The sequence below is a fragment of the Orycteropus afer genome, unplaced genomic scaffold (assembly GCF_000298275.1).
Source record: "Orycteropus afer afer isolate SDZICR_OR568_19922 unplaced genomic scaffold, OryAfe1.0 scaffold00219, whole genome shotgun sequence".
Classification (NCBI taxonomy): domain Eukaryota; kingdom Metazoa; phylum Chordata; class Mammalia; order Tubulidentata; family Orycteropodidae; genus Orycteropus; species Orycteropus afer.
Genome location: NW_006921806.1, coordinates 1,750,405 through 1,761,557, shown reverse-complemented (window position 1 = coordinate 1,761,557; position 11,153 = coordinate 1,750,405). Strand labels below are relative to the sequence as shown.

Below are 11,153 nucleotides of genomic sequence, written 5' to 3'. Positions count from 1 at the left end.
TGTAAATTTTGGTCAATGACATGAGACAAAGTATATGTGAACTGCTGTATGAAAAGTGAATTTACTCTGTAAATCTTCACCCAAATCAAAATAAAATTAAGAAAAAAAAAAAAAGAATCTTTATATCTATGCTCATGAGGGATCTTGGTCTATATTTATGTTTTTTCTTTGTCTGATTTTAGTATCTGAAATTGCTGGTCTCATTAATGAATTGAAATGTGTTATCTCTTGATTTCTGAAAGGATTTGTGTAATGTTGATAGTATTTCTTTCCTAGATCTTTTATATAATTCATTTGTGAGACCATGTAGGTGAAGAGCTTTCTTTGTTAGAAGTTTTAAATTATAGATTCAATTTCTTTAATATATATAGAACTATTAAATTTGTAAAAATTTTCATCTAAGTTTTGGTCATTTGTCTTTTTTAAGAAATAAGTCTGTTTCATTTAAGTTGCCAAATGTATTGGCATAACGTTTTTAAATATTTCCTTTTTATTTTTAATATCTGTAGGACTTACAGTGATGTTCAGTGTTTTTTTCCTGGTATTGGTAGTTTGTATTTTCCTTCTTTTTCTCCTTGATTAGTCTAGCTAAAACTTAATCAATGTTGTTAATCTTTTCAAAAATACAGCTATATTTTATTAATTTTCTCTCTTGCTGTGCAGCCATCACCATTATTTGTTTCCAGTTTTTTCCATCACTCTTAATAGATACTCAGTGCCCTTTAAGAATGACTCCCCTTTTCCTCCTCCTTCCCACCTGCCCCACGTAACCACTAATGAATTTTGGTCTCTATACCTTTACCTATTCTAGATGTCTTATATAAGTGGGATCATATACTATCTATCTTTTTGTGAATGACTTATTCCACTTAGCTTAATGTTTTCAAGATTTATCCATATGTAGCATTATTAGAACTTCATTTCTCTGTATTCCATTACCTGTATGTGCCACATCTTGTTTATCCGTTCGTCTGTTGATGGACATTATCTTTTGGCTATTGTGGATAGTGCTGCAATGAATGTTGGTATACAAGTACCTATTGCATTTTTGCTTTCAGTTCTTTTGGGTATGTAGTTAGGTGTGGAATTTCTGGATCATACATAATTTTATGTTTAACTTTTTGAGGAACTGCCAGATGTTTTCCACAGTGTCTGTACCATTTTACAGTTTTATCAGCAAAGACTTATTGTTGTTATATGCCTGACTTATAGCGACTCTTCCTTGGGTTTCCAAGGCGGTATCACTATGGAAGTAGATTGCCCAACCTTCCATCTGAGGAGTGGCTGGTGGGTTTGAACTGCCAGCCTTCTGGTTAGCAGTCAAGTGCCTTAGGCACTACGCCACCAGAGCTCCCAATAAAGGTTCTAATTTCTTCACATCTTCACCAATACTTGTTATTTTGTGCTTTTCTGATCATAACTAGGAGTGAAGTGATATCTTAATGTAGTTTTGATTTGTATTTCTCTGTTGACTAATGACATTGAGCATCTTTCTTTGTGGTTTTTGGATTTTTTTTTTTTTTTTTAAATAAATGTCTATTTAAATCCTTGGCCTGTTTTTTGATTGGGTTGCTTGTCTTTTTATTGGTGATTTGTAGGAGTTCTTTATATATTCTGGAAGTTAAAATCTTATTGTTGTTTCTAATCAAGTCAGTCCCCAGCTCACAGTATTCATAATAGAACAAAGTGCTATCGGTCCTGTTGCAGATCAGTCCATAGAGTTTTGTTGTTGTTTATTGTGATCTAGGTGCAGTGTTACAAAGCAGATTTGTTTTACACTCAACAGTTCATACGTATTTTGTTTCATAACACTGATTACAACCCCCATAATGTAATAGCACTCCTCCCACCTCCTCCTTGTGGTTACCCCTTCCCTGTGTCTTTCTTATCTCTGTATTCCTGCCTGCCTAGCTTTCTGCTGTGAAAATGCTACCCTCCTGATCTCCTATGGTTGACTGTTCTAAGGAATGCATACCCTTTTAGTGTCATGGTTCAACTTATAGGCTGTGGCCCTTAGTTACTCTTCAAACCTGGAACTGAATTCATCTCTGTGGCTCAACTTTCGGCCAAGCAATAGAAAGTCTTGTACAGTGAATAGTTTTTAATATAAGCAGTGACAGGTATATACACACACGTATACACATGTAGTATGTGGATATGCATGTGTCTTTCCTTCCTTAGAGAAATGGTGGAAAACTATACATACTTCTCTCCATCTTGTTTTTCACGCTTAACATAATATCCCAGAGATGAATGTCCGCTTGGTCTTTTGAATTGTGATGTTTTCATCCACTGTAGTTACTTTACCAGCATGTCCTCAGCTGGGGTTTCGAATACACAATCAGACTGTGTCCTTTCCACCAGGCTATCGACAGCATCCATCAGGTGGGTGTGTACTGCCTGGCCCTGGTTCCTGCCAACACCTTGCCCAAGGCTCCCCTTGGCGGAATTCACATTTCTGAAACCAAACAGCGCTTCCTGGAGGGGACTCTGCACCCATGTAATGTGCTAATGTGCCCACACACCTGTGTTACCAACCTTCCCAAACCTCGTCAGAAGCAACCAGGTAAACATTTCCTTACAGCGTGCATATTCCTGTTTGTTCTTAGAACTAATAGTACAGTTGTGATTAGATGGGGAAGCATCATTGGACCACTCGGCAAGACAGTCCATTTTTTTGGGATTGCAGATTAAGAACCACAGAGCAAGTGTGTCCTCACCAGACTCACCACCAATTCCTGGCTCCTGGGTCTATGCCAGAAGTGCTTTATCCCTTCTCCTGTGTCGTAGTCTCAACTGCCAGCCACAAACCAGTTTTAATAATGAAATCCCAGCACAACATCATGGCTTGGGAGGCTAGCAGATGGTTCCTTTTAGAGTTGAAACTGATCAAAAGCAGACTTGGATTCCAGAAATTAAAGGGTCTCTGTTGCTTAGCACTGCTGTGGGGCAGCTGACCTGGCCTATCTTCAGGAGCCACACTGGCACTGAGGCCATGAGGTGGGATAGGGGTAATGAACTGCCTCCATAGCCCTCTGAGTCTGCCACAGCTATGTAAGGTGAATATGACTCTGAAGTTTCAACAGATGGCCATTTTCCCCTTCCATGAGTTTTACTCATTTAAAAACTAGTTTTAGGACTGCTTTAACTATTAATGGCAATTTTTCATTCCTTTGATTATATACATTTTTAGTGTACTTTATTCAACTATTGAACACATAAAGCATAACTAAATAAATGATTTAATCAAAAAGATTTGATTTCTTGATTTATATGTAGAACACAGTAATAAAGCAATGACATATATTAAGAATTTGATGTGGCTGAGATCATATCATATTTACCTTAGCAAAAGCTGATAGAAATAAAGTCATGTGATGATTATACATGAGAAACCACTTCTTACTGAGAATTTCTCTGGTTTCTAGAAGTTGGCCCAGCTTCCATGATTGTGGGCAACCTGGTTGCTGGGAAAAGGCTTGCCCAGGCCTCTGGGCGGGAGCTTGCCCACCTAGAGGACAGTGACCAGGCAAGGAAGGTAAGGTGCCTGGCCTCAAAGCATGTCCCTGGCCCCTAAGTGAGGTGTGGTCACTCAGGTGCCCTTTCTGTGCAGTTCCTGTTCCTGGCTGATGTGCTGCAGTGGCGTGCCCACACCACACCTGACCACCCACTCTTCCTGCTGCTGAATGCCAAGGTGAGAAGCCACCCATTGTCATGGGCCATTCTAGGGTCCGTGTTAATCACATTCAATCTATGACAGGCCTTTTGAGCTGTGGTTCTCCTGTCTGTTTTGTCTGCTTACCCTTTCTCAGTAGAGTCCTTAATTTTCACATGAATCATGCCAACATACTTCCATTGATTTTGTATTGAACAGGGAATGTCTCACCAACTCATGTTTTCATTTAACAACAGTAAATACATAGATACTCAATTTTTCCAGCTAAAAGGTGTTTACACCCACTCCTCAAATTATCAACATGGTTAGAGTCCAGAGACCAGTTCCTTATGTGAAAATCAGCTTATGCGAAAGTGGAGGATGACAACATCAGATCACAAAATGGAGGATGAGTACATCATTACACAACTGTCAAACTACTGAGGATCATGGCCCAGCCAAGTTGACACATAACCTTAACCATCATAGCCAGTGTTACTCTTGCCTCATGTCTTGGTATTTGTTACTGCCAGATGTACATCATTAATGTGCAAAATAGTTGGATAGTAGATTTTTTACTCTGGTCATAAATGCAAAATGTTAGATAACAAGATAGTTGATGTTCTGGTGACCTAGTGCCACTCTTACAGGAATATACCACAAATGGGATGGCTTTAAACAAACAGGAATTTACTCTTACGCTTTGGAGGCTTTAAGTCCAAGTTCAAAGTACCACACTCTAGGGGCTGGGTGAAAGCCCCTCAACCTTGGGGTCCAGCTCTGCCTCTGCTCCTGGCCCACTAGAGCTAGAAGCGTTTCTTCACTCAGACAGCTACAGGCTGCTGAGGCTGAGAAACTCCAAGGTTGACAAGTAAAAAGGCACAGTCCCAGTATTACCAAACCACACGGCAGGCCATTAACTTAAGTCCATTGTAAGTCCCAAGGTTGGCAAAGCATAGCAGGCTGCTGAGCAACGACACAGCTACTTGCAGGGTCCAAGCGTGCCATAAGCTACAGACCATTCTCAAGGCTTCTCCTAAAATACAGGAAGCAGACCACATTCCCAAAGGCAGCTACTCAGCTGCTTGTTGTAGATCCCACCATGGAGCTGATTGCCAGTCTCATCATGGGGAATAACTACCAGCAGCTGCTGAGCCAAGTTGACACACAAGCATAACTACCATAGTTGATAAGTGAGGAGTTGTTGTTGCTGTTGTTATTTTGCCATCAAGTTGGACCCAACTCATAGCGACCCCTCCTTGGGTTTCCGAGGCAGTATCACTATGGCAGTAGATTGCCCAACCTTCCTTTCGAGGAGTGGCTGGTGGGTTTGAACTGCCAGCCTTCTGGTTAGCAGTCAGATGCCTTAGGCACTATGCTACCAGAGCTTCTACGTGAGGAGTAGGTGCATTTTATAAAAATTAAGAATTTTGATATTCTGTGTTTATGTATAGCTTTAAAAGGGCAGACCCTGCATATGGCTCAGATTCTGCTGCTTATATTTAGAAGTTCCCTTTTGTGTATTTTGAGTACATGTTATTGAGCATAACACTGTGCTAGGTGCCCCCTAAGAAGTAAAGTGCATAAGCTATGATCCTCACATCCAAATTGTGGCTGGAAGACAAGCTGTGGAAGCATAAAAAGTTAAATAACAATAGATACCACACATGAGTACCCATCAGACATACCCTGTAACCTGTATGGTGCAGATGACAGTGTCTTAGAAAGTGCTAGTCTCTAGCTTTCAGTGCTGTCCGTTACTGGCCATCACACAAAAGTATTTATTCAGTGCCTGTTTTGTAAACATCAGTAACAAGATAGGAAGGCCCTGCACTTGTGGCCAGGTTCTGTAGAAGCAAGGGCTTATCCTTCTGGTTCCCTGCTGTACCTGCAACATCTGGAGCACTGTTTGGTGAATATTTACTTAATGATGGCCCGAGTTCTAAAGCATAGAGACAGCCAATAGTAAGTGGCCAAGGTAAAATCAGATCATGACGTGAGCCACAAGACCAGTAAAGCAGAGGATACAACAGAGGCGTGAATGCTGAATGCATCTCTGAAGTCTGTGCATGTTGGGAGATCCAGACAGAGGTTGCACTGGTTGAGCAAAAGCCATGTCAGGTACAAGCAGAGGCTCTAGGGCAGCCCCAGTGCATCCTAGGGGCTGCATGGCTGGAGCCAGTGAGCAGATAGGCCAGGGTGCTAGATGTACTCCAGTGTGCAGTGAAAGCCTGGGGCGGTGCTGAGCAGCAAGGGGCATGTGTGGTTTATCACGACAGGTGATCTTTGCACTGCAGAAAAGCAGGCACAGAAGCTGGAACCATGAGAGGTCATGGGGATGGAGGTAGAAACATAGGTAGAGTTTAGTTATGTGTGGTGGTGGAAGGGTGGGCAGTGTTGAGATGTACCTGCAGGGCCTGGTGGCATCTTGGATGTGGGGTGCAGACTTCACTCTAGGCTTTCAGCTTACCTGGCACTGAGCACCGAGAACCACAGCGCAGGAGTCACAGTATGGGGGCCACAGGTGTGATGGTTTACATATAAGTCTAAAGAAAACCTACAGGTAAATGATTAGAATTAATAACATTTCTGGATACACAATCTTATCCAAAGAGTAACATCATTCTTATATATGAGAGCAGACACTTCAGAAATGTAAGTTATAAGACAGACCATTTATACTAGTCACAAAATCTCTAAGACCCGAGGCAGAAAATCTAAACAAAGCCACATGGAGAAGCAGGTTGTGTTTGGAACAGGCTCATCTGTGTCGAGCTCTAACATAAACAGACTTCAGGGATGCTGGTTCATGTGTCAATTATTATTCGTGCTAATTTATATTCATGATTATGCTCACTTCTGAAGAGGGAAGGTGTGGGATGGTGGTGATGTGCTATGGCTTCTGAGGACAATGGTAACAATTTTTAAAAAGACAAATTGAAACAATATGAAAAAATTGTATCAAATAATGAGAACCTGGATGTTTGTTTTATTATTCTTTATAATGATTTTGTATTTTAATCCACTTATTAGAAGGCCACAAAGGGCTTCTTGGTAGTTATTTCTGACTCTGCTCTTATATGCAGGGTTTATTCTTCCAGACCCCCAGAGGAACCCCAAAAGAAGTATTTCATCACTGTTGTTGGCTACTGTGAATGAATCACTCTTGGGAATTATAGTTGAAATACAGAATTTAGAAAAGCTGCCAGACATGTACCTGTGACCAGTATGCCATTCAGGTCTTGCTTGTAGGAGCTCGGCGCACATGGTTTATGCAGACCATGTGTGCAGACGTTGCAGGGAATATGAAGCTCTGTTCACATCTGTATGCTCACGTACTCCTTGATGTTCTCTCCCAGGGCACTGTGACCAGCACCGCAACCTGTGTCCAGCTGCACAAAAAAGCTGAGCGCGTTGCTGCTGCCTTGATGGAGAGGGGGAGACTGAGCATCGGAGACCATGTGGCCCTGGTCTATCCCCCAGGTAATTGCCCCTGGGGTGTTCATTGTCAAGGGGACAGTGACCCCACCTTGCCATTCCGTTCCACACTGCCCCTTCCCGTGCACTTCACCCCTCTCCCCTGGGTGCTGCCTCCTCTCCTCCTTGTATTCCTCTTTGTCCTTTCCCATGTGTCATTCCCCAGAACCCCACTGGACTCCCATCCTGCACCACTGGAACCATATAATCCATTCTCTGGAATTTTAAGACATTTTAATGTTTACATGTAACTTTGTTACCTATAGGTACCAACCCAGGTAAGTAATTAGAAATAAAATCCAGTTGTGATTACATTCATAATTTATTTTTAGTATAGCCTTTCTTTTCTTTTCTTTTTTTTTTTTTTAATGTGGCTCTCTTACCTGTTTCTCCCCTACTCTTCACATCAAGTGCATACCATCTTCCCCTGACAGCCCTTCCACACTGTTCCCCACAGTCATAGGATTGTAGGTCATCATGCAGACATGCCACACACATAAATGCACACACACTGAGTAAGGCTTTGTCAGTGTGCTATGAAATTGAGATCATTTCACATATTCTTCCTCACATCTTGCTTCTCCCACATAAAATCACTTTATAGAAATCCCTCCAACTTGCCTAGTGTTGCTCTGACAGGTCCTTGGCCCCCGTGGTAGCTGCCAAGAACTGCACTGTCCAGGATCTCCTCTACGTGCACCTGTCCTGGTATAGGACTTATATTAATTCTAATAGAAAGGTGGCCATAGGCAGGTTACATGGTCAAAAGGCACACACACTTTTAATCGTAATTTTTAGTGATACATTTTCCAAATGGACTAAAGCACTTTTACATTTCCGTCAGGAAAGTATGAGCAAAACTTTTAGTACGTATCCTCATGAACAATAGGAATTAGAGCTGTGTTTAAATTCTGCCTGTCTAAGAGGAATAAAGTTCTATCTATGAATTTTCATTTTAATTTTCTTGTTAGTAGATTGGAACATGTGCTCACATCTGTGGTCAGATGGATGTCCCCTGGAACTGTTGTGTGCCTATCCCTTGCCTGTTTTTAAACAGGTTGTCTTATGTCTTCAAGCAACATTTTGTGGTTTTCTTTATGTAGAGCTTGTAACTTTCCCTTTATTTCTGTTTGGTATTGTAAATACCATTCTAATTTCTAGGTCTGTGTTGCTAGCATAAAGAAAGGCTGCAGATCTAAATTTATCTTCTGTCTAGCCCCTTACCAAATGCCTTTGATTCTAGTAATTTTTTGTAAGAAACTCTTGGATTATTTAGGTGTACATTTAAATTATTGACATTCTGCCTTTTCTCTGTTTATGCCAATTATTCTATTTTCTCGTCTTAATGTATTTACCAGAACTTCAAGGACAAGGTAAATTAGTAGATAAGAATAAGATAAGTGTCAAATTCCCTTTTTGTATTTTTATTTGCTAACAGATTGGTGTGTTTTTTTTTTAATAGTATTTTATTGTGTTTACAGTGACTGTTTACAGAGCAAATTGTATTCCCATTTAACAATTTCTACACAAATTGTTCAGTGACATTAATTACATTTTTCATAGTGTGTCAATGTTTTAATTAATTAATTAATTACTGTGATTTGGGTGAAGGTTTATAGAGCAAATTCACTTTCCATACAGTGGTTCACATATACTTTGTCTCATGACATTGACCACAGTTTACCACAATGCAACAGCTCCCCTCCCACTTCCTCTCCATTCAATGTTTTCTTTAATTGCATTCTGGTTGTTCTGTTTCCAGTGCTCTAGTTTCCTCATCTTATTTTTGCATCTTTGCTTTAGAATAATTGTTTATCTTTTGGTCTCATTTAGATGACTTTTTTATGGAACGCTGCACTCATGAGTAATATCCTTTATTTTGTGTACTAATCATTTATTTCGCTAAAAGGTGACCTCAGAGGATAGTTTTGGTTCAAGGTTTAAAGAGTATCTCAGGCTGGTGGTCTCAGGGAGTCCTGCAACAATCTCAACTGCTCCAGTAAGTCTAGACTTTTTAAGAATTTGAATTCTGCATTTTTCTACCATTCTGTCAGGGTCTGTCTGTTGTGGCCCTGATCACAATGGTTGGTAGTAGGAGCTGGGTACCATCTAGTTCTTCTAGTCTCAGGGTAGATGAGGCTCTGGCTAATGTAGGCTGTTAGTCTTATAGACTAGTTTCTTCTCTGAGACTTTGGTTTCCTTCTTTCTCTTTTGCTCCTCACAAGTGGAAACCAATAGTTGTAATTTAGATTGCTGCTTAGAAGCTTTTAAGACCCCAGATGGCACTCACCTCTCGAGGATATAGAATATGAACTTTGTGATGCCAATTGACTGGTTGTCCCTGAGACTGTGGTCCTAAGCCTTCACACCCTGAAAACTATTCTTACAAGGTATTTGGTTATGTGTGAGAAATATCTGTAACCATGTTGTCTGTGTATGCATGCGTGCACACATATCTGTATGTATATGTATGTATAGATACTTCTGTCTTTGCACACATATACTCAACCTGTACCTACCTATACACATATATGCCTATACACCTATATAAGTGATTATATACTCATTTTTAGTTATCGTTGGTATTGTGTTATTCCCTTTTAAAATGAGGTGCTTTTTATGTTTTGAGATTTAGCGTAATATTTGTTGTTATTGCTCTTGTTTTTTTGGTATTGAAAGACCAAAAACCAAACCCACTGCTGTCAAATTGATTTTGGCTTATAAGGACCCCCATTGGATTTCTGAGGTGGTAAATCTTTGCGGAAGTAGATTGCACAGTCTTGCTTCTGCAGAGTGGCTGGTGGTTTTTAACCACCAACCTTCTGGTTAGCAGTCAGATGCCTGAGACACTGTGCTACCAGAAGTCCTTTTTTTTTTTTTTTTTTTTTTTTTTAGTCTTTATGGCCTAACATATGGTCTATTATTGAAACTGTTCCATTTGCACTGGAAATGTGTATTGTGCTGTTGTTGGGTGAAGTGCTCTGTAGATACCTATAAGGTCAAGTTAGTGGATTGGATTACCTCTTCTGCATCTTTGTTGAGTTTCTTTCCAGTTCTATCTTTCATTGAAAGTGGTTTTTTAAAGTCTCCCACTATGACTGTGAAGTCATTTATTTGGCTTTTCAACTCTTTTAAAGTCTGATTTATGTATTTTGGGGCTCTTTCATTGGATCCATAGATATTTATTATGGTTATATCTTCATGTTCAATTGATCCTTTAATCATTATATAATGTCCTTCCTTGTCTCGTATGGTGCTTTTTGTCTTAAAGTCAATTTGATCAGAAATTAATATGGCCACTCCTGCTCTTTCACGGTTGCCATTTGCTTGATAAATCTTTTTCCAACCTTTCATTTTTAGTCTACTTTTGTCTTTGTCTCCATGGTGTGCCTCTTGTAGACAGCATATTGATGGATTTTGTTTTCTTATCCAATCTGCAACTCTCCATCTCTTGACTGGTGCATTTAATCCATGAACATTCAGTGTAATTATCAACAAGTATGAATTTGTTGCTGTCATTTTGTTACGTGTTTTTTCATGGTGTCCCTGGTTTCTTTGTTCCATATTATTTTCTGTGCTTAGATCATTATATGTTTATGAATCGTATGATCATTTCCTTTGTTGCTGTTGTTTTAGCATTTGGTAAATATACGTGCTTGTCCTCTTTTTTATTGTGATATGAAGGTTTATCATTTTTCTTTGAGAGTACCCTGTGATTTCTAATTTTCTCCCCAAGATTACAACAGTCCATTCTATCTTGCAACTCTGTTGACTTCCTCACAATTTAGAAGTTCTGTAACTACACAGTATTTTCCCTCTTTTTGGTTTGTAGTTGTCCTCACTTGCCAATTGATGTTTCTGGTTCTCCGTTTACAATCTTGTAAGCTTATTTTACTTTAGATATGTCCATAGCTGTGGTTTCTGGATTATGTCATCTTGTGTATTAATGGTTGGTTGTTGTTTGCTATTTTTGGTTCTCTGTTCAAAGGACTCCCTTTAGCGTCTCTTGTAAGGTTGGTCT

At 39.8% G+C, this 11,153-nt stretch overlaps 1 protein-coding gene across 1 annotated transcript in view; it reads left to right on the top strand.

Annotated features, from left to right (window-relative positions):
* Nucleotides 1-11,153, top strand: part of DIP2A (disco interacting protein 2 homolog A) — a 210,749-nt gene that overhangs the window by 179,368 nt on the left and 20,228 nt on the right. Inside the window, exons 23-26 of the mRNA XM_007948674.1 lie at nt 2,365-2,566; nt 3,429-3,538; nt 3,614-3,694; nt 7,015-7,138. Coding sequence (XP_007946865.1) covers nt 2,365-2,566; nt 3,429-3,538; nt 3,614-3,694; nt 7,015-7,138 — 517 coding nt within the window. The remainder of the gene's footprint in view (nt 1-2,364; nt 2,567-3,428; nt 3,539-3,613; nt 3,695-7,014; nt 7,139-11,153) is intronic.